The 24,502-nt window shown below is 38.6% G+C and overlaps 2 protein-coding genes across 2 annotated transcripts; both read right to left on the bottom strand.

The window, feature by feature from the left end:
* Positions 1 to 6,185: 6,185 nt before the first annotated feature.
* On the bottom strand, positions 6,186 to 8,589 carry LOC131424791 (cerebellar degeneration-related protein 2-like). The gene is given in 1 exon segment (XM_058584389.1): positions 6,186 to 8,589. A coding segment is annotated over 1 exon segment (1,179 nt). The 5' UTR covers positions 8,373 to 8,589; the 3' UTR covers positions 6,186 to 7,193.
* Positions 6,186 to 8,651, bottom strand: LOC124103827 (cerebellar degeneration-related protein 2-like). Its single transcript, XM_058584390.1, has one exon. The coding sequence runs from the start codon at positions 8,649 to 8,651 to the stop codon at positions 8,418 to 8,420; it is 234 nt and encodes a 77-aa protein (XP_058440373.1). The 3' UTR covers positions 6,186 to 8,417.
* Between the last annotated feature and the right edge of the window lie 15,851 nt (positions 8,652 to 24,502).

Here is a 24,502-nt window from a genome sequence, read left to right as displayed (position 1 = left end):
AAGTTTAAGTTTAAGCATTTAAGTTTTAAAACTCAAATTTTATGTTGTGAGGCATTTATGAGAATAAAATTTTGATTTTGCAACACTCTGCTTAGAAGGATCTGCACACATGACTTAACTAATTGAGTTATCTCTCTAGAGTTCTCTGAAAGCTGCACTTTCTAATCTTGAACTGCTGCTTGCTTTAGGGCTTGTGCATTCACATTTGTAACTCTCATTTCAACAACAGATTTCAATTCAGATTGTCCTTAGGGCAATCATGTTGGTGATTTGGGGGTTCTGGTGCCATGTTCCCCTTCACGCCTCTCTTGTTTTCTTCTCTATTCTTCTTCACTAGACTTCTGTTAAAAACCTAGAATTGCAAAGACAAGTTCTTGTTTTATTTTTATATATTTCTTATATCCTAATACAGCAATGGCATGATATGATATTAATTTATTATAGGAATATGATAAAGTACTATATATCCATTAGTGAAAGTCTCTATTATACTCTACCTGTAGTATTTCAGTTGAGGGGCCATGGCATCTTTAGTGAGGTGGATGCGGAGGTCAGAGGTGAGAAGGATCTCTGGAAGAGCTGCTGTTCCTGCTTCTGCCCCTAATAGACTTGTTATGGTACCATGTGATGCAGATTCCTTTAGTTTTAGGAAAGTCCTCTGATCTTCAGCATATCAAATTCAGTTTGAGTCCTCTGAAAGCACAGCTGGAGGCAAGGACTTAAGTGAGGCAGTTTGTTTATGAGGTGACATTAGTGTTCAAAAGTGAAAGAGCAGGGAGTAGAGAAGAGGAGAGGAAAAGCCACTGCATGGTGCATTAGAGAGATTGCTGCCTCAGGCTACAGGTGCTTGCCCCATAAGGCTGTCTGGGAAACAGGGGGATTGAGCATTTGTCCAGCCAGGCCTGTCTTTTACTGCTTGAGGTTTGTTCTGGGTACATTAACTACTTGCTACTTCTAAGTTTCTCTTGATTTCACATATTCCCTCAGTGATAAAAAAGGCTATGGAAGTTGGTAGGAACTTGGAAGTGCCAGGTATCTGAACTTAAAGGCCTACAAGGCATTTGCTACATATTTCACTGAAGAAATTATGGTTTTCAATTGAAGTCTCTGGGAGGAAATTGGCCCAAACAGGTACATTTTGGATGAAAGAAAGATTGAGAGCAGTGGATTAAAAAAAGCCAACTAAAGCTTGCTTTCCTTGCTGTTTCTTCCAAAGGATAAGGCAAAGGAGTAACTTCAGATCTTCAGCCTCTCATCCTAATTGAAACAGTTTTGTTTTAAGTTTATCTACTGTATGTTTTGAGCTTCTGAAATGATCATCTTTTCTTTTTTATGTAAATTTTTAAATTTATATATGACAGCAGAATGCATTACAATTCTTATTACATACATAGAGCACAATTTTTCATATCTCTGGTTGGTATATTCATACCAATTCCTGTCTTCATACATGTGCTTTGATTATTTGTTCTTAAGCTAAGAAAGGTTTGAATATGCGAGGTGTGGTAGCACATGACTGTAATCCCAGCAATTCAGGAAGCTGAGGCAAGAGGATTGCAAGTTCAAGACCACCCCCAGTAATTTAGTGAGACCCTGTGTCTAAACAAAAATGTAAAAATGGACTATGTGGATCAGTGGCAAAGTGCCCTGGGTTCAATCTCCAGTCAAAAGAAAAAAAAAAAAAAGAATTGAAGACCCTAAAGTGTGGTGATTAAGATTGAACTTTGGCTATGATCCTGGGCTCCACAACTGAGCAACTATCTAAATACTGGGCAAGTTATTTAATCCTGACTTTTAAAATCCTGTACCATTTACTTACCTCATGAACTTGTTGTGAGGATAATTTGGGATAATGCATGGAAAGGACATAGCCCAGGTCCTGGTATGGAGTTCGTCCTATAGGACGCAGGACAGGAAGTTTTGAGCAAAAGAGGGCAAATGGAAGGCCTGGAAACTGGAGGGATAGAGCATCAATGTAGGTAAAGAGGGAAATAAAAATTATGCTATTAAGAGCTGCACTGTCCCCGGGAATGACACTGATTATGGATATCTAAGCATTAACAACATTGAAGAAATTTAAGCTCTGCAGAGACAACATTCATAATTTATACGCACTTTATTAACTTAAAAAGTACAGTCTTTTAATAGTACTATGGAACTCAATTTCCTTCTTCAAATACTACAACAGTTTTTAAAATAACAACTTTGTAAATGTTCTTGTTTAGTTGTATGATTGTTATTACTATAACTGTTGGTATTTTTGGGGTACTGGTATTGAACCCAGGGATGCTTAACCACTGAGATATATCCCCAACCCCTTTTTATTTTGAGACAGGGTCTAGCTAAGTTACTAAGGCTGGCCTTGAACTTGCAATCCTCCTGCTTCAGCCTCCCAAATTGCTTGGTGATAACTTTGTGTATATAGTTGGTGGAGAGAATTATTGTGGTATGTTTTGATGGTTATGCAATTATTTATTCCATAATTATTAAATCTTTTATTTGTTTGTGTGGTGCTGGGAATCTATCCCAGTGTCTCACTCATGCTAGGGAGGCACTCTACCTCCCCAGCCCAGTATTTATTAGATCTTTTAGGCTTTAAATCTGCATTTAACATACTTGCTTTCATTGCCTGTCCATTGTAATCCAATCTGAACCAAATTGGAGGATAAATTAGTAATTCAACATATGCAAACTCATTTGGAAAAAAATGGCTAAGAAGAGACATCTTCTGAATATTGAAAACAGACCTGAATATTTAATGTTGATTTAATATTTATATTCTTTTAAATTTATATTTGAGTGTTCCTTTTATTTTTCTTAAATGTTAGGGTGGTAGCTGTAATTTCTGTTTTCTGGATTTCCTGTATTAATTATGTTGTAAGTTTCTTTCATAAGGAAGCAATGCACTTTTAAATTTCAAGTAAATTATTAATGTATCATCTGTAAATGGGATAATATGTATAAATTGATTTATAAAACTTGTTTTCACTTAACACAATAATATGCATATAATAAACTATTTATTCCTATAGTTAGCGATGGTTTTATAATGTTGAAGACCTGGATTATTAGTTGCTCCAGAATTTCATATTGTTCTGTATGATCATGAAATCTCGTAAAACATGTTTTAGTACTACATATATACATCTAATCTTCAAACTATTTTAAGAACATATATATCATCTCATTAATACATCATCCTTTGCAGTAGGTATTATTTTTACAATATGTAAAAGAAGAAATAATGCCACAGAGAAGAAAATAATTTAATGTCACCCTGATAGTATGTGATGAAGAATTTGAACCTAAATCTACTTTTTGAGCAATAATTGTAGTACACATCTAAAAGAAAAGAGATCAAATCAGGTGTGGTTATACCTGTAATTCTAGCAGCTCAGAAAACTGAGGCAGGAGAATTGCAAGTTGAAAGCCAGTCTCAGCAACTTAGCGAGGCACTAAGCAACTTAGTGAGACCATGTCTCAAAATAAAGAATAAATAGGGATGGGTAATGTTGTTCAGTGGTTAAATACCCCTGGGTTCAATCTCTGGTACTGAAAAAAAGAGAAAAAACAGAGACTGAATTTGAAAACCAATTTCAGTATTTTTTAGGTCATTTTGTTATAGACATTCAGATTAAAGGAATATCCTGTTACTTAAATTCTTGCTAACACAGATGATTTAGTTTTTTTTTTTAATAGAAATCTGTAACCATTCAGTATGTCAATTTTGGGATAATTTTTAGATGGGAACATCCTAAGCACTTGTTTCATTATGTGATCATTTGTTAAATGCCTCCTGTATCAGAACCTGTGTGATTGCTAGAGATATAGAGATGAAAGATGTATCATCTAGCATTCAGGATTCCCCATTATAGTGAGGTGAGAGATATAGATGAGAAAGGAACCAGACTATTGTACAGTAGGTGGCAAACCCTGTGACAGAGGGAGGGACGATTGTCGGAGGTATACAAGGATGAGACAGGTTATGAAGTTATTTTCCAAAGGCAGCAACATGTAATGTGGGTAATTCAGCACTGTCTAGTTGCAGGGACATCTACTGACAGCTTTCATCATGGGGCAGATTGTTGAGTTCTGAAAAATAATGGGGCAATAATTCATGTCACTTTTCCTGGCTGATCCAAGGGCATTGATGGAAGGCACTCACCAGACATTCACTAGAACAGCTAAGATGCCTCTACTGCAGGACTTGTGGTGGATGGTCTGTAGGCCTTGCTTCTCCTGGTGCAAATTTCTCTGAGATGGACTGTATGTAGGACTGGCAGTCTCAATTCCTTCTTGCCACTTTCTGGCTCCCCAAGCCCTCACCAGGTTCATTCCTAGCTCTCATGACAAATCCCTTCCTGCCTGAAATACTGTCATTTGGTCTCTTGTAGAAAGGCTTATTTGGCTTACCCTCATACTTTTTCATGATAATTTTTTTTATGACAAAAAGACACCAAAGACCAAGCTTCCTACAGTACCTCCCCTACAGACTCGAGGGATTTTTCTTCTATTAACAAAAACTTGCAACTTCAAAGACTTCAAATTGAAAACCTTGTGATAATAGTCTCAGAAGAATATTTATAGCAGTGCCGCATGCCTATAATCCCAGGGATTCTGGAGACTGAGAGACAGGAGGATTAGAAATTTGAGGCCAGGTTTAGCAATTTAGTGAGGCCCTTAGCAACTCACTGAGACTCTCTCACAAAAAAAAAAGGGGGCTATGGATGTGGCTTAGTGGTAAAGTGCCCCTGGGTTCAATCCCAGTACTAATTAAAACAAACAAAAAACTCTATTGTGGATGTCTCTGATGGGTACTGAGAATAGAAGAAAAATGTACTACAAATATATTCATTATTTTTCACTTTATGAAAGTAATTCTTAAAGATAATTTATTGAATAAATGCACCTTCTCTTTCTACTCTCAAATTTTTTCCGTAGATGCCACTACTTTCAACATCTAGTTCTTTTGGCATTTACCTCTGTTTCAAAATGAATGACATGCTTGATTTTCAGTTTTACATGTTGTGATAGGCAGAACTATGGCACCTGAATTTGTCTATCTTCTGGCCCTCTATGGCAAGGAGGAATGAAGTTAGTAGATAAAATTATAACTGCTGATTAGCAGGCCTGAAATTGATGCCAAGTTATCCAGGATGGACCAGTGTAATGAGGAAGAGGCAAAAGGATTAGTGTCAAATGATTCATGGTAAGACAAACTAAAATGGTGGTTGTTGATTCTGAAGCTGGAAGGGGCCAGGAGCTAAGGAATGGTGCAGCATTGAGGAGCTGGAACAGGCAAGGGTTTCCCCTAGAACACCCAGGAAGAGCACCGCCCTGCTGCATACCTTGGATGTAGCCCAGTGAGACTCTCTTGCTATTTCTGGCCTGAGCTCCAGAACTCTACGATACTAAATTTGTCTTTGTGTTTGACATACACTTGGCTGGATATGGAAATCTATATTGGAAAAATAATACTTTTCTTTTCATAATTTTGAATCCATTGTCCATTTTCTTTCAATTCTGGTGTCAGTGTTGAAAAATCCAAAGCCATCTGATTCCCAGGCTTTTTGTGTGACCTATTTCCCCCACCCCCTGGAAGTTTTAATGTCTACTTATTTATATCTGGTGTTTTGAAATTTCATGATGTATGGATGTTGGTACAGGGAATTATTGTCATTATCATTGTCATTTAGGAACATGTACTTTGGTTTGGGGAAGTTGGATTTTGTTGATAACATTCTTGACTGCATTATCTCTATTGTATATTTTATATATCTAGAAATAATTTGTTAGATGTTGGAATTCCTGAAATGATCACATTTTTAAATGTCATCTTGTTTCAAATTTTAGTTTTTAAATGTCATCTTGTTTCAAATTTTATTTTTGTCTTTTGCTTTGCTTTCTCAGAGATCTCAACTTTATTCAACTCTTTCATTGAATTTTTATTTTTAAATGTCTCTTTTAAATTTTCTAAGAGTTTTTTTTTCAATCACATAATTTTAATGAACAATGAGCAACAAATGAGCAGAATTTGTGCTATTAGTTGGGTGTGATGGCACATGCCTGTAATCCCAGTAACTCAGTAGGCTGGGGCAGGAGGACCACAAGTTTGAGGTCAGCCTCAGCAACTTATCAAGGCCCTGAGCAACTTAGTGAGACCCTGTCTTAAAATAAGCAGTAGATCATTTTCACAGGTAGCTTTATTTGGCTTTTAGAAAAATATATACAATAATCAGAACCTCGGTTCTCTTAAATAGTTTTAAATTAAAAGTATGCAAATGAGAGTTAAGTGTATTTCCACAGTTAGAACATCAACACTGCTTAGTAAAGTAGCAGATGGGAAATCCTGCAGCAAGTCAAAACCATTTACAGGAATTCGAAGAACTGAGCAGGAGTGGCTCTAGCAGGCAAGCTGGCCAGCCAGACCACATCTGGGGGCGGAAGGGATTTGATCTTTCTCCTTTAGCTTAAATTTGGGAAAGGAATGAAAGATTTACACAGTCACCTATCCTAAAGGCTGTAGCTTTGAGTAAAACATTTGAATAAAGAGGGTTAGCCCTCTAGGACATATACTAATGAGCTTTGATCAAACCAAAGCTTGCCATTTGAATTTGGTATTCAGATGGATTTGGATATATTAGGATTATCTGTCAGTCACAATTCAATTGGTGGATATAACAAAAGTTGAGGGCTTGGAATTGTTAATGTCATTTATTCTGGATTAGACTCCCACTTTCTCTTAAACATTCTTCCAAAATGAATTCACAGTATCCAACAGTGTTTGCAAGATATTTCGGTTTGGCAACCCTGACTTCTACAAAGTTTTGAGAAGTTGAGCAAGGAGGCAATAGGAATTGCTTAGCTTTGTTCCAACCCTGCCCTTTTCCCCCACTATAGTAACTCCAAGCCAATTTCTCCAGGAGCATGGATGTCCCTCAACTGGCTCTAAGGTGTTTCTAGGAATTGCAGCCTAATGAGTGCGCCAGCCAGAGGCCAGTTTATCATGGGATTTCCTACAACACTTAAAAAGGAACTGAATTGTAGAATTGACAACAGTTTTCTCGCTGTCTGAATTTGCTACATAAGCAAAGCAATGAAGCATATATCATGAGCAACATCAGGCTCTGAAGTCTGAATGGGAGAGGGTTGGTAAAGACACAGGTAAGTCAGTAGTAGAGCTGGAGACTCATTTAGGAATAAGGAGTGAGAGAGCGGTATTTTGTTCTCTGTGCATCTATTTCCTGCTTGCTTTTCTCAATGCAATTAAAGATCTCCTTAAATAGTGCTTTGTATTCTGGTGGTGCCGTGGTATTGGGAGAACTGATGGGCTCTGGGGTAACAGAGGCAGGTTCCCAGCTGCTGGCACTGGATTCAGACTGGGTGTTCACACCCATCAGGTCCTTGGCGAAAGCCCTGGAGGTCTGCACAACCTTGTGGGACAGAGAGTCCTGTTCCTGCTGGCACTTCTTCAGCAGGTCTTCATACTTCACCTTCAGAGCACTGTACTGAGTGTCCACTTCATGCAGAAGGGAGATGCCTCTCTGCTTCACAGCCTTGGCCCTCCTAATGCAGGTCTCCTCATGGCCCTTCACAATGTCACCCCCTGCCAAGCTGCTAAGGACCGTCTCACTGCAGCTGCGCCTGAGAGGCTTTCTATGTGCCTCTGGCACAGTCAGGAACAACTCCTCCAGCAGGGTCTGGCTGGGCTCTTTGAATGAAACAAACAGAGAGTCTGGCACCAGCTTCTCAACCCCATTCACAAAAGGATGCTCAGCCTGCAGCATCTGCCGCATCTCTGCCACCTCAGCCTCCAACTCCAGCGCCCGCGCCCGGTAGGCATCCGTGGCCCCCAGCTGCTGTTCCAGTTCATTGTTCTCCTTCAGCACGAGCCCGTACTCCTCCTCCATGGTCATCCGCTTCTGCCGCTCTAGACTCAGCTGGGCCTGCAACATTGTCACTGTCTTTTTCAAGTGCTCGTTTTCTTCCTCATCAGGGCTTTGCTGACTTTGCAAGGAAGTGATCTTCTCAGCAAACACATGGTCATAAACAAAGTGTTGGCGGAGGTCATATAGTTCCTTCAGACAGGAGAAGCTGGGTGCAGATTTCTCCTGGTCACATTTCCCCTGTCTTCTCCCTTGGCCAGATGACTTCAACTCCTCCACTTGGCTCTGGAGGTGATCGATGTTGGTTTGTAGACATTCAATTGTTTCAGTCAGGCTCAGAATTTTTTGTTGTGAGGCCTTGCTTTCAGCAACTAGCTTTTGATTTGTTTCTTCCAGTTCCCTTGCTGTGATATCTAATTGTTCCTAAACTTTTGCATGCTGTTCATTCATTTGCCGTAGAAGCTCCACCTGCTTGGTCAGATACATTCCTTCAAGGTACAGACATGCTTCTGATGATCTGATTTTCTTAATTCAGGATCTCTGACACAGTCTCAAATGAATTTGACTTCCATACTCAATTTCCTGTAACTGCTCCTGATTGGTTGTGTACATCTGCTGAAGAGAATCCTCCAACTCTGTGTTCCGATCCACTAATGTCTTCCCAAGCTCAGCAGCAAGTTGGAGATCTTGCTGCAGGTCCCGGTGGTCGTACCACGGCTCGTCCTCTTTCATCTCAAACTCCTCCACCAGGTTTTCCGCCAGCATCTCTGCCGGGGATTCCAGGGGCAGCGTCCCCCGCCACCGCCGTCCCGCCTCAGCCGCTGCCCCGGGCTGTTCCCCGGTCCCGCCGCCCTCAGCCAGAGCCGCCCTCGGGCGGGACGCGCCTCCGCCCAGGCTCCGCCGCGCCGCCTCACCACAGCTATTCGCTGACCGCCGCCGCGGCGGCCCGCAGAGCTCGCCGTCCACCGCTTCCCGACTCCCCTCACGCCGCCCAACGGCCCCAACGGCCGGCGCCCCGGCGCGAGCGCCCGGGTTGGCGCCCAGAGCCGGCTCCTCACGCCGCAGCCCGTTCTAAGAGTTTTAACACAACCCTTTTGTATTTATTTTCTTTCTTTCTATTTTTTGTTTTAGTACCAGTGCTTAACTACTAAGCAATATCCCCATCCATTTTTATTTTTATTTTTCTTTGAGACAGAGGCTTGCTAAGTTCCTTAGGGCCCTGCTAAATTGCTGAGGCTAGCTTTGAACTTGTGATCCTCCTGCCTCAGCCTCCCAAGATGCTGGAATTAGAGGCACATGCCACCATGTGCAGCCTTTTGAATGTATTAAAATGACTTATTGAGGTATAATTTATGTACCATATGTTATAGTTTGGATATGAAGTGTCCCTCAAAAGCTCACGTGTGAGATAATGCAAGAAGATTCAGAGGAGAAATGATTGGATTGTGAAAGTCTCAACCCAATAAGTGAATTAATCCCTGATGGGATTAATAAGTGGTAACTAGAGGCAGGTGGGGTGTGGCTGGAGGAAGTGGTTAATTGGGGGTGTGGCTATGGGTATATATTTGTATCTGGAACTGGAGTCAGTCTCTGCTTCTTGATCACCATGATGTGAGCTGCTTCCTTCTGCCCCACTCTTCTGCCATATGTTCAGCTTCACCTTGAGCCCCAAGGAATGGAGCTGGCCTTCTCTGGACTAAGACCTCTGAAACTGTGAGCCTTCAAGTAAACTTCTCCTCCCCTACAGTTGTGTTGGTCAGATCCTTTAGTCACAGAAGGAAAAAAGCAGACTAAAACATGAAATAATTCGTCCATTCTTCTTCTTTTTTTTATTGGTTGTTCAAAACATTACAAAGCTCATGACATATCATCTTTCATACATTTGACTCAAGTGGGTTATGAACTCCCATTTTTACCCCAAATACAAATTGCAGAATCACATCGGTTACACATTCACATTTTTACAAAATGGCATATTAGTGACTGTTGTATTCTGCTACCTTTCCTATCCCCTACTATCCCCCCTCCCCTCCCCTCCCCTCCCATCTTCCCTCTCTACCTCATCTGCTGTTATTCAATTCTCTCCCTTGTTCCCCCCCTTTCCCCTCACAACTTCTTATATGTAATTTTGTGTAACATTGAGGGTCTCCTACCATTTCCATACGATTTCCCTTCTCTCTCCCTTTCTCTCCCCCACTCGTCTCTGTTTAATGTTAATCTTTTCCTCATGCTCTTCCTCCCTGTTCTGTTCTTAGTTGCTCTCTTTATATCAAGGAAGACATTTGGCATTTGTTTTTTTAAGGATTGGCTAGCTTCGCTTAGCATAATCTGCTCTAATGCCATCCATTTCCCTGCAAATTCCATGATTTTGTCATTTTTTAGTGCTGCGTAATATTCCATTGTGTATAAATGCCACATTTTTTTTTATCCATTCATCTATTGAAGGGCATCTAGGTTGGTTCCACAGTCTAGCTATTGTGAATTGTGCTGCTATGATCATTGATGTGGCAGTATCCCTATAGTACGCTCTTTTAAGATCCTCAGGGAATAGTCCGAGAAGGGCGATAGTTGGGTCAAATGGTGGATCCATTCCCAGCATTCCCAGGAATCTCCATACTGCTTTCCAAATTGGCCTCACCAATTTGCAGTCCCACCAGCAATGTACAAGTGTGCCCTTTTCCCCACATGCTCGCCAGCACTTATTGTTGTTTGACTTCATAATGGCTGCCAATCTTACTGGAGTAAGATGGTATCTTAGGGTGGTTTTGATTTGCATTTCTCTGACTGCTAGAGATGGTGAGCATTTTTTCATGTACTTGTTGATTGATTGTATGTCCTCCTCTGAGAAGTGTCTGTTCAGGTCCTTGGCCCATTTGTTGATTGGGTTATTTGTTATCTTATTGTTTAATTTTTTGAGTTCTTTGTATGTTCTGGATATTAGGGCTCTCTATCTGAAGTGTGAGGGGTAAAAATTTGTTCCCAGGATGTAGGCTCTCTATTTACCTCTCTTATTGATTCTCTTGCTGAGAAAAAAACTTTTTAGTTTAAGTAACTCCCATTTGTTTATTCTTGTTATTGGGCTATGGGCGTCCTATTAAGGAATTTGGAGCCTGACCCCACAATATGTAGATCGGAGCCAACTTTTTCTTCTATCAGGCGCAGAGTCTCTGATTTGATATCAAGCTCTTTGATCCATTTTGAGTTAACTTTTGTGCATGGCGAGAGAAAGGGGTTCAGCTTCATTTTGTTGCATATGGATTTCCAGTTTTCCCAGCACTATTTGTTGAAGATGCTATCCTTCCTCCATTGCATGCTTTTAGCCCCTTTATCAAATATAAGAAAGTTGTAATTTTGTGGATTGGTTTTTGTGTCCTCTATTCTGCACCATTGGTATACCTGCCTGTTTTGGTACCAGTACCACGCTGTTTTTGTTACTATTGCTCTGTAGTACAGTTTGAAATCTGGTATCGCTATACCTCCAGATTCACACTTCCTGCTTAGAATTGCTTTTGCTATTCTGGGTCTTTTGTTTTTCCATATGAATTTCATGATTGCTTTATCTATTTCTACAAGAAATGCCGTTGGGATTTTGATTGGCATCGCATTAAACCTGTAGAGAACTTTGGGTAATATCGCCATTTTGATGATGTTAGTTCTGCCTATCCATGAACAGGGTACATTTTTCCATCTTCTAAGATCTTCTTCTATCTCTCTCTTTAGGGTTCTGTAGTTTTCATTGTATAAATCTTTCACCTCTTTTGTTAGGTTGATTCCCAAGTATCTTATTTTCTTTGAGGATATTGTGAATGGAGTGGTTTTCCTCATTTCCATTTCAGAAGTTTTGTTGCTGATATACAGGAATGCCTTTGATTTATGCATGTTGATTTTATATCCTGCCACTTTGCTGAATTCATTTATTAACTCTAGCAGTTTCTTTGTAGACCCTTTGGGGTCTGTTAGATATATTATCATATCATCCGCAAATAGTGATAATTTAAGTTCTTCTTTTCCTATTTTTATGCCTTTAATTTCTTTTGTCTGTCTAATTGCTCTGGCTAGTATTTCAAGAACTAAATTGAATAGAAGTGGTGATAGAGGGCATCCCTGTCTTGTTCCAGATTTTAGAGGGAATGCCTTCAGTTTTTCTCCATTTAGGATGATGCTAGCCTGAGGTTTAGCATATATAGCTTTTACAATGTTGAGGTAAGTTCCTGTTATCCCTAGTTTTTCTAGTGTTTTGAACATAAAGGGATGCTGTACTTTGTCGAATGCTTTTTCTGCATCTATCAAGATGATCATATGGTTCTTATCTTTAAGTCTATTGATGTGGTGAATAGCATTTATTGATTTCCATATATTGAACCAACCTTGCATTCCAGGGATGAATCCTACTTGATCATGGTACACAATTTTTTTGATATGCTTTTGTATTCGATTCGCCAGGATTTTATTGAGAACTTTTGCATCCAAATTCATTAGAGATATTGGTCTGTAGTTTTCTTTCTTTGAAGTGTCTTTGTCTGGTTTCAGGATCAGGGTGATGTTGGCCTCAGAATGAATTTGGAAGAGCTCCTTCTTTTTCTATTTCTTGAAATTGCTTGAAAAGTATTGGTATTAATTCTTCTTTGAAGGTTTTGTAAAACTCCACTGTATACCCATCTGGTCCAGGGCTTTTCTTGGTTGGTAGTCTTTTGATGGCTTCTTCTATTTCTTCCTTTGTTATTGGTCTGTTTAAATTTTGTGTGTCTTCTTGACTCAATCTGGGCAGATTGTATGACTTAAGAAATTTATCGATATCTTCACTATCTTCTATTTTATTGGAGTATAGGGTTTCAAAATACTTTCTAATTATCTTCTGTATTTCTGTAGTGTCTGTTGTGATATTGCCTTTTTCATCCCGTATGTTAGTAATTTGAGTTCTCTCTCTTCTTCTCTTCATTAGCATGGCTAAGGGCCTGTTGATCTTATTTATTTTTTCAAAGAACCAACTTTTAGTTTTTTCAATGTTTTTTTTTTTGTTTCAATTTCGTTGATTTCTGCTCTAATTTTAATTATTTCTTGTCTTCTACTACATTTGCTGTTGTTTTGCTCTTCCTTTTCTAGGTTTTTGAGGTGTAGTATGAGTTCATTTTTTTGTTGTTTTTTTTCTTTTTTTGAGGAAAGAACTCCAAGAAATGAATTTCCCTCTTAAAACTGCTTTCATTGTGTCCCATAGATTCCGGTATGTTGTGTCTGTATTGTCATTTGTCTCTAAGAATTTTTTTTATCTCCTCCTTTATGTCTTCTGTAACCCATTGATCATTCATGCTGGGTCCTGCCCTAGCGGGGTCCAGGGAGTCCTGAAGGATGAGTGGCATCGGCGAAAAGATGAGACAGGAGTCGTTCCGTTCGAGCAATCTCCAGAGAGAGAGCTAATGCAGCTTTCTCTGGGTCATCTTTTATTACAATTTTTCTCATCATTATAGATTCAGAATACGTCATTGATTATATAATTTAAAACTTTGCCAAGACATGACATTTCCTTAACCATGATTGGGGGTACAAAAAATGTAACATTAATTTACATTTTTCCAGGATATGTCCTTCAGTTATATAATTATTTAAAGTACAGAATCATTAATAAAATACATCACTAATTTACATTTTTCAGATTTTCCCAAGATTTACTATTTTTCCCAAGATATGCTATTTTCTTATTAACTAATGCCAAACTACATAACCAGACTCTAAGTCTCCTAACCAATCATTAACCTAAAGTACACTTGTACTTTATTTCTAATCTAAAATTCCCATCTAAAAAAGTCCCTTTAAATCTTATATTTAAAATATCCTAAAGTTTATGAATCATTCTTAAAACATATCAGAAACCTATACAACTAAAAACTTAAGAATTTCTAAACTTAAGAATCTAAATAAAATAATATTTCTAACATTATTCTAAAACTATGTCTTATAAAGCTATTTTAATTAATTCCTAAATTTATTCTCATAAAACTGGTTGAGCTGCTTTCTCAAAGAGTTTCTTTGTTTCTCAGTCAAGGTGCACTAGTTCTCATATCTTTATAATCTTTCTCAATAGAAAGTAAGTTCTAAAAATCAATCCACTTTCCACCAGTATTAACTATGCTCATCATATATCCCTATGTAAAGTAAGAAAGGGTTTATAAAAAGAGAAAAATATATCTTTATATGTTTTAACTTTTCTAAGTGTATAATATAACTTTCCTTAATCAAAAATGAAACAGCATGTGGTGAACTTTGTGAAATAAGCATACTGACTAGGTTTTCTAAGAGACCGGAAATATGGGCTTGGGTTCTAGTTGATATAATCAATGTGGTGCCTAAAATTCTCATGACCTTTCAAAGGATGATTGTTGTCTGTTATCAGGTTTATCCACAATGTACTGAGATAGAAGAACAGCCTTCTACTTTGTCCTTGATATGCTGAGCGGTAGTAGAACAGCTTTCAAGGCATGAACTACCTGTTATGTTCTAGCCATCTGAAATTTAATTTGTTTGGCACTTAACATACTCATGCCTCCTGTCAGAAACATGAGCATGAAAATGAAAAGTCCCAATTACATAAAAATGGGTCTCATGGTTTCGGTTTCCCACCAACCAGCGTGGCTTTGCCAGCATTCATCCTCACTGTGACCCTGTCAAGAAAGTGGGAGAGTGGCTTTGCCAACACTTTTTCTCACTGAGACCCTGTCAAGACAGTGAGTGGGGGATTGCCTTCACCACATTCAGTAACATATTGTTCATTTTCCATGTGATGTAGGATTTTTCCTTCCTTCTTTTATCATTGATTTCCAGTTTCATTCCATTATGGTCAGATATGGTGCATGGTATTATCTCCACACCTTTATATTTACTGAGAGTCGCCCTATGGCATAATATATGGTCTATCTTTGAGTAGGATCCATGTGCTGCTGAGAAGAACATGTATCCACTTGATGATGGTTGATATATTCTATATATGTTGGTTAAGTCTAGGTTATTGATTGCGTTATTGAGTTTTATAGTTTCTTTGTTCAGCTTTTGTCTAGAGGATCTGTCCAATGGCGAGAGCGGTGTGTTGAAGTCCCCCATAATTATTGTGTTGTGGTCTATTTGACTCTTGAACTTGAGGAGAGTTTGTGTTATTAACGTTGCAGCACCATTGTTTGGTGCATACAAATTGATAATTGTTATGTCTTGTTGGTGGATGGTTCCTTTTAACAGTATATAGTGTCCTTCTTTATCCCTTTTGATTAACTTAGGTTTGAAGTTGATTTTATTCGATATGAATATGGCCACTCCTGCTTGCTTCCGAGGGCCATGTGAGTGGTATGATTTTCCCCAACCTTTCACCTTCAGCCTGTGTGTGTCTTTTCCTATCATATGTGTCTCCTGAAGGCAGCATATTGTTGGATTTGTTTTTTTAATCCAGGTTACTAGCCTATGTCTCTTGATTGGTGAATTTAGGCCATTAACCTTTAAGGTTACAATAGAAATATGGTTTGTACTTCCAGTCATGTTTATTTATTTTAGTTTGGCTAGTTTTTCCTCTTTGGTTATTTTTCTCCCCCTTTACTGAGATACCTCCCACTGTTAGTTTTGGGCGCTATGTTTCAATTCCTCTTCTTGTAGTATTTTGCTCAAAATGCTTTGCAGTGCTGGTTTTCTGACTGTGAATTCTTTTAGCTTTTGTTTATCGTGAAATATTTTAATTTCATTGTCAAATCTGAAGTTTAATTTTGCTGGATACAGTATTCTTGGTTGGAATCCATTATTTTTCAGCGTTTGAAATACATTGTTCCAGGATCTTCTCGCTTTCAATGTCTGTGATGAAAAATCAGTCGTTAACCTAATTGGTTTACCCTTGAATGTAATCTGCCTCCTTTCTCTCGTAGCTTTTAATATTCTCTCCTTGTTCTGTATGTTGGCTATCTTCATAATTATATGTCTTGGAGTTGGTCTATTACAGTTTTGAATGTTTGGGTCCTGTAAGCTTCCAGGATTTGGCAATCCATTCCATCTTTCATCTCTGGGAAGTTTTCTAGAATTATTTCATTTAATAGGTTGTCCATTCCTTTGGTTTGAACCTCTATACCTTCTTCTATCCCAATGACTCTCAAGTTTGTTTTTTTATGATATCCCATAACTCTTGGATAGATTGCTCGTGAGATTTAAGCATCCTTTCTGTGTTGACTCTATTCTTTTCAAGTTGATAAACTTTGACTTCATTATCTGATGTTCTGACTTCTACTTGATCTAGTCTATTTGTAATATTCTCGTTTGAGTTTTTAATTTGGTTTATAGTTTCCTGCATTTCTAGGATTACTGTTTGATTTTTTTTAAAATCTCTATCTCCTGGTAAAGCTTGTTCTTTGCCATTTGAATTTGTTTGTTTAATTCATTTTCAAAATATACTTTCATTGCTTGGACTTGCTGTCTCATGTCTTCTCTAATATTCCGTTCCATCTGAGTTAGGTATGCCTTGAGTTCTTTGCCTATCCATGTTTCTGATGCTTCTAGGTCCTCCTGTAGATTTAAGTTGTCCTGCATTGTTTGTAATCCTTTTTTCCCTTGTTTTTTCATGTTGTTCATGTTACTTTCCAGCTCTGTTTGATTGCTGTGTTTCTTCTCTCTCCTGCTAAAGTGGATTCCGCTGGGAAGGAATTCCGTCGGCTGAACTCCGGTGACGTCACCTCTTTGCTATGGCAGGCCCCAGTCTCCTTGCCAGGGTGTCTGAAGGGAGGGGTGGGACTGGTCTGTCTCTGGTTGTTTTCAGCTCCCAGTTGTCTACTTCATGAAGGCCTGGATATAGACCTCTTCCTAGAGTCTCTGCGCCGTACCTGCTCGGCCGCACCTCGGGGTCTATCGGGCAGGCGGTCGGTCTCCAACCGCCCGGTCTCCAGCCGCCCAGTCACGCGGGCAGCGGGTGGGCGGTCGCCGGCGGGCGGGTGGTCTCTAGCCGCCCAGTCATGAGGGCCTGGCCTCTATTCCCCTGGCTTCTCCTGCTAGCCCGGCCTTCCCCTGTGTGATGCCTCTCCGCAGTTCAAACTGTACTCTGGGCCTGCGGTTTGCTGGGTGTGGAGGGTGGCTATTAGAAATCGGCACCCTATTGTTTTCATTTTTTCCGCTTGCCCCTCCCCCAGAGCTGGCAAGACAGGTTTCGTTTTTGCTGCTGATGGGAGGGGGAGTTGGAGGTCAGGTGTCTCTACCTTTCCCCGCGTCTCTATTCAGGCTCGTTCTGATAATCCCTCCCCCGGAAAGCCTGGGAGAGATTTTATGCGAATTCCCCGCTGTATGGGAGATGGGCTGAGTAACACACACCTGTTTTATTGTTGCAATCTGTCGGAAACTGGCGGTGGTGACGTCAGCTGTCCAAGATGGTGGCCGCTGGCTTCCTTGGTGGACTTTCCGTTGTGGGGGATAGAACTGGACCGCTTCCTTTCCCGTCTCAAACCCCGAACTCAGCCCGGAGCTCAGTGAGGGCACAGCCGGCAGGACTCCACAGAATCCGTAGCACCGTTTCTCTCTGCTTGCTGGTGGCTTCTCGGCGGCGCCCTGCCGTCTGTAGCCGCGGGGCGGGCCGCGTGGCGAGCGGCGGATCAGTCAGCCTGGATCTCCGGTCGCACAGTTGGCTCACGTTTGAGACTCAATAACAGGTCCTCGGTGATGGAAATCCTTCCTCTAGGTTTCGGTGCACCCTGATTTTGCTGTAAATTCCTGACAAGATAGCTTTTTGTCATTCTAACTCGTTATTCACCTGCGCAGTGTTGCAGTACATGGGGTGTGATGCACTCTATTCGCAGCCATCTTGGAATCTTGTCCATTATTCTTTATGGATGCATGGATTGTAATTCTGCTCTTTCAGAAGGTATTAGTACAGATTTTTGATGTTTTCTCTTGTTATTATGTTTGTTTCCCTCAGAGATTTTATTTTATTTTTTTACTTTTTTTTTCCCCCGATTTGAGTTTATGAGTTGCTTTCTTGGTTTTCTCTCTTCTTTCTTAGGGGGGACTTTTTGAAATCCCTAAAGATACTTGGTAATCCCTAACTAAAAAGCTGACTGGAAGCTGTAGTTCTTGAGCAGAACTTGTCTAGCCATGGGCTTCCTTTTAGGGTGATTAGTAGTAGCTTCCTGCTTTGTTGGGGAACCTGACTCTGCAGATCTCCATATTCTCTATCCTACAATCAATTTCCCAAGAGAAGATCTTTCTCACCTCTGCTTGGGCAGGGAGTGGCACTGGACAGGTCTGGCTGCTGTATCACAGAAGTCAAATTAGGCAGGAGATTGATTACGCATCAGAGCAGCAGGTTTCCCTCAGTTTATTTTCTTGTTTTCAGTACATGCTCTTCTTCTCATTGGAGCCTGGATCCTGGAGCCTAGAGTTCTTCAGTCCAGGCTCGAGCTGCCTTACAGGCAAATCAGGGAAGCCACCTGACTTCATGGAGGGGGGATTTAGGGCTTTACTCTTTCTTACATAAACTTTCAACTCATCTGTTTCCCATTTTAATCTTCACACTTACTTTCAGAAGTACCAGATCCATTCAATTCCTAACTCTTTCTGGAGTGGGGCTTAAGAATCATCTTGCTTTTTATCATTCTTTTCTGAGTCTGTAGCTTTTGGCATTGCCCTGCTGTATTTGTCACCCCTTATCTGAATCCTTGATTTTTAACCCCTAAATAATAATATAGAACATGTAAAGAGAAAGGAGTGGTGCCCTCCTTACATGTATATTTTAAAATCCCATGTTTTTTTTTTCTTTTGAATGTTTTGCATTTTCGTCTGTGTGGGTGGGGTTTAAGAGGTAAATTCTGTGTTTGCACAAATCTAGATTTATTATATTTAGATATTATCAGGCACAGAAGCTATGGAGACAATTTTAAATACATTTTTATCCATTTGAGTTCACTAGTACTTTTTGCTTTTTTTTATTATTAGTTGTTCAAAACATTACATAGTTCTTGACATATCATATTTCATACATTTGATTCAAGTGGGTTATGAACTCCCATTTTTTTACCCCGTATACAGATTGCAGAATCACATCGGTTACACATCCACGTTTTTACATACTGCCATACTAGTGTCTGTTGTATTCTGTTGCCTTTCCTATCCTCTACTATCCCCCCTCCCCTCTCCTCCCCTCCCCTCCCATCTTCTCTCTCTACCCCATCTACTGTAATTCATTTCTCTCCCTTGTTTTTTTTGACCCTTTCCCCTCACTTCCTCTTATATGTAATTTTGTATAACAATGAGGGTCTCCTTCCATTTCCATGCAATTTCCCTTCTCTCTCCCTTTCCCTCCCACCTCTCGTCCCTGTTTACTGTTAATCTTCTTCTCATGCTTCCTCCCTGCTCTGTTCTTAGTTGCTCTCCTTATATCAAAGAAGACATTTGGCATTTGTTTTTTAGGGATTGGCTAGCTTCACTTAGCATAATCTGCTCTAATGCCATCCATTTCCCTGCAAATGCCATGAACTTTTTGCTTTCATAAAACCAGACCAAAAACCTTAGGATAATGTTAAAACCAAGTTTTGCAAAACCTAAAATTATAATTTTCTTCAAACGATCTATCTTAAGTGTGTTTAGTGTGGGGATTCCGCTGTGTGAAGAGAGTGTAAGTAGCTGCCTCCATAAACCTGAGTCACCACAAACCCTTTAACATTTGCTTTTGAATTTTAGTATCCTCTAGTCATCCCATGTCTTTTTCCATAATACTCCCTTAAGGAACACTACCTGGAATGTGATCCTTCATCCACAAACACACATCTGCTATGACAAGTGTAAAAAAAAAATGAATAGATTGTGTCTGTCTTTTGGCTATTCTCTGACCTGCATTGCATTTCAATATCTTCTGTTCTCAAAGAACAAGCAGTTCTTTGTTATTCTGATTGCTGGAGCAGAGCATAGGCAATGGCCAATGAATATTCTGGCATGGATATTAATAATATGTGAATACAGAGCCAGACATAATGTTAAAAATTGTGGAATTTTATTTGTTGTTTCTAGGCAGTAGTATACAGTGAAAGGGATAGTATAGGTAATTAAGTACAAATGACATAAACACACACTTTATTCTTTTGTTGCCAAATATAATTATGTGTATCATAAAATTTTTATTTTGAATAGAATACCTAATTATTTCTAAAGTTTTTTTTAACCCCAGCCATGACCTTGACTATTATACATATAGTAAAGCTGCATTTGAAAGAATGTTTTCCATGTAGGAATTGCTTTTTACTAGTCCATTAAATCACTATAAATCACTTTTTCCCTTTCATGTTATGTGGGGAAATGGCAAATAATCTGCCTAGATTGTAAGAATTGGTGGTTAATTGAATTATAATTGTGAACTCCAGGAAATGTGTTACCTATTATTCATAGGAGTAGATTTTTAAAAATTAAAATGAGCATGCACACACACACACACACACACAGCATGTCCTTGAGAGAGAGAACCTTATAACTTAGAAATTATATTTGGGATGTAGTGTTGCAAAGACCATTTTTGTTATACATCCTATGTCTTACATGGAAAGGAGATATTGTTTTGTGTCTTTTATTTATCAAAAAACAGGGGTTAATGTCTCTGTGAGGAAGAAAATCATCACCTTTCTTTCAACATGGATGAAGAATTTTTCATTATTTTAGGATAATTTTTTTCCCTGAAGCAGAAATCCTTTTCTCTTGAAATATTTCAGGAAACTCTAATATAGGATCTCTGCTGGAATTGAAGACATGGCTATTTTCTTTTTCTCTCATTTCTTTTTCTTTTGAACAAATAGATCCAGCATCGCTATGGGGAACAGAAGATGGTGCTCTCCCTTCTGTCTTTTGGTATTTTCCACTTGAATGTTTATTTTAATTCTTCTCTGTTAAGATTCAGAACAGTACTCTATTGGTGAGCTGATTGCTTCTGTGTGGTTAATGACCACTTTTTCACTTATCAGAAGGCTGGGACACATTCCATGAAGTGTAGTATTGAATGTAAGGCACCAACTGTCTTTGGTAATTCAATAGTAAATAGCAGTTAAAGTTTGACAAGGTCCCTTACAGTTTACTTGCCCGTGAGAGCAAGTTGTCTCCTGAGTGATTTTCTCCTCATTTGTTTTATGGGCACGGGGAATAAAAAACACTTAAGTATATGAGATCACTTGGAAAAGATTTGCTATTACCACTTCCACATGCTTTGAAGCTGAGGGCTGATTAAATGAGCACATAGTGATGTAATCTGTGACCTTTTAGCCAATGCTAAGCCTCATATTAAACTTCTTTTGAAACTTAAATCTTGTTTTATTTTCTTGTATTTAGTTTCCAATCTAGATTAGTTTATGTCAGTAAAGTTGAGATTACCTCATAGATGGCAAATATATCAATTCCACTGCTCTGCTTTGTATTTGTTACTTTCTTTTCCAAGGGCATGAAAGTGGTTACAAATATTCATCAAGTATTGCCTAAGTGATGTTAGGATGTTGGGATTAATATATTTCATTTCTTTTTTGAAGGTCATCTCTTTCATTATGCATATAAAATGAGCCCAGCAGATTTTCCTAGCAGTATCTCTGTTTTGGGATCCATTGTTATCTAGTTAATTTTCTTCATTTTAAAATAATATTAGCTCAATATTTGTATATCGGCTCAATATTTGTATATTTGAATAATAAACATCACTGTTTCTTTTCACTAATGTAAACTATTAGGATCTATATGTGTTAGTAAATTGTTGGTTATCTAAATTGGAGTTATAGGATTCAGTTCTATTTTTAGCATTTTGCCTGGCATCAGTACAGAGCTCAAATCCTGGCTCAGCTCTTTATAGATACACCCTTTGGAAAGCTGCTCCCACCTATTGGTCTTTAGGAAGCTGTGTGGTTCCTCAGAGCTCTGTGTATATCTGGTGCAATTCTACATTTTACATCTCAGGTTGTGTTTGTGTTAGTTTATTCATATCCCTCAATCTTATTAGCTAAATATCTCAAGACTTAAGGCTTGCACTCTTGTAAAAATGCATCTGTTAAGAAAGCAAACCAAGGTTCACAATCAAAATAAAAAAATATGTTTGGTTCTTAGAGGAACAAGATAAAAAACTAATGAGATTTTTTTGAACAGTATGATAATAGGTTAGGTAAAAATATGAAGATTATACTTTTGAGAATATGCCTCATGACTGGTGAAATATAGGAAAGGAAAAACAAGGTATGGTTCTAATAACTATGACCAGAGAGAGTTGTCTGCATGTTGTGATAACCATCTGTCTTCTTCCTCTGCTGCCTACTGATAAGGTCTAGAATAAAATTTCACAGAAATCGATTATGAAGATGACTGTGATATACAGACCTCTTACAGAATCTAGTCCTAAAGAATAATGAAGAAATATAACTGAATCTTTGAATTGGGAATTTGAAAGTTATAGAATCCAGGTTCCACATTTTAACTTTTCATTATATTGGACTCTGGGACATCTATATAGCATAAACACAGATTTTTCTCCATTGAGAAGGACAGTGATTTGCTTTGTAGGGACTTTGACAGCAGTAAGTTTAGGCTGTGCAGCTGCTGGTTAGGGTGCACTTTGCATGAGTCTTGCAGCAATAGCCATCAGGAATAAGGTTATAATGCCTAGGAAAACTTCCTAATGTAAACATTGGTGTTCTACATCAGGGGACAACAAACTGTTTGTCAAGGGCCAGGTTGTTAATACTTTAATTTTGGGGGGCAAAAGATACAAAATCAAGGATATTATGTAGGTACTTGTATAACAGTTTTACAGTGTAACCATTTAAACTGGTTAAAAACCTTTCTTAGCAGCTTGTACACAAACAGACCAGGCTCCGTGGTCATGCCTGTAATCCCAGTGGCTCAGGAGGCTGAGGCAGGAGAATAATGAGTTCAAAGCCAGCCTCAGCAAAATCAACGTGCTAAGCAACTCTGTGAGAACCTGTCTCTAGAAAAAATAAAAAACAGGGCTGAGAATGTGGTTGGGTTCCCCTGAGTTCAATCCCTGGTGATACAAAAACAAAACAAAACAAATACAAAAACAAAAAACAGGCAGCAGGCCTGATTTAGTCTGCAGATCACAGTCTGCTCCTTCCCTGCAGGATCCTAACACTGCATTCTACATTGACATTATTTTTTAATAATTCAGGCTAAGGCCAAGATATTTGTTTGGTGAGATATAAGCACACCAGTATTCTTAGAGCACATAAAAGTTTGTTTGAATTATGAAAATATAAACATGTAGCTGATAGGACCGCTTAAAATTTTGGTTTGGTGGATTTGTCTGCATTAATAAAGATAAATTTACATCTGGCAAACATAAAGGAAAGCCCTCAACAATCAAGTGACATTTATTTAATCTATTATGGAAATATGAAAAGTCTTAGCAGAGATAAGAAATCATTATAGCAGGTAGTTTCTGAGGCTTTGCAAATCTGCTTGCGAAAGAGCTAGTTTAAAGTTAAATAATTCAGTTAGAAAAATGTAAAATGCTATTTACTAAAAATGTGAGTGCATAGTTGAGCCTCTTCAACTATAAGACAAAATCTAATGTTCCCTGGTCAGTACTAAGCCTTTGGGAATTGGGTTTCTGTGTAATTTGTAGGAAAACTTCCAGCAGATGTGTTAAGGACCTGTCTAGCAATTGAAATAGTTTTTAGCCCAAAAGGAAATCAGGTCACCCAATCAAACCAAGTCATTCTTTTGAGGCTCTACGCAATTGCTTCTCTGAATGGTGGATAATCATCAGGACATATGGGTGCTTTTAATGTCTGACTGACCTCCAGGAAGAATTCAGTAAGTTTTGTTTGTCACAGTTGAGCTAAATCTTCAACTGTTTATATGTCTCATAATTTGTAGAAAAAGACCATTCTTTCCTGAGAATTATTAGGACTTTAGGGCTTAGAATCATCAGGGTCTCATTTGCTTATAGAGTCTCCTAGCTATGTGCTGTTATGCACAGTAGGTATATTGGCTATAAAAGACATTGCTGTTCATGATACCCAGAGATCTCTCCACGAGTTTTGTCCTGTGAATGCGGCTCTATGGACTCAGTACTTGTTTACCATTTCCAATGTATTGTAATTGATGGTTTTAGTTACTTTTAAATTCTTCTTTGAAGATAAGAAAAGATTTAGTTAGGGAGAAATGATGCAGAAATTTGATATGTGCCTTCAACAAAAAAATCATAGAAGTTTTCTAGATCATAGATCACAATTCAAATAATAATAATAAAAAATCCATAAAGAAGTTTTATCTGATTGTAATCAATTAGCAGTTTTTACAATGCTCCTAAGCCATTACTTAGTAAATAATTTAGACACAGTAACTTCATTTAAATATCTTTTAGATTGTACCTCTTTATAAATCATCTTGGTATAACTTTGATAATCTGACATAAGATTGAAGTTTCTTAAAACTATTATCTCCATAAATATATATTTTATTTAAAGAAAAACCTATAAAGCTCACCCAATATTTGACAATAGTTAGTTCTCAATATTTTAGAACAAAACCTTCGACAGAAGAATTATCATACTGCATTCATGCTGAGAGGGACACTGTTTTTATTTTCACTTCTTAACATCTTTGGAATTGGAATGCATCCTATTATGGATCAT

The sequence above is a fragment of the Marmota monax genome, unplaced genomic scaffold (genome assembly GCF_021218885.2).
Source record: "Marmota monax isolate L192 unplaced genomic scaffold, Marmota_monax_Labrador192_F-V1.1 WCK01_AAM20220418_F8-fsc00577, whole genome shotgun sequence".
Lineage (NCBI taxonomy): Eukaryota > Metazoa > Chordata > Mammalia > Rodentia > Sciuridae > Marmota > Marmota monax.
Note: the sequence above shows the minus strand (reverse complement) of the source record. Positions and strands in the feature narration are given on the sequence as shown.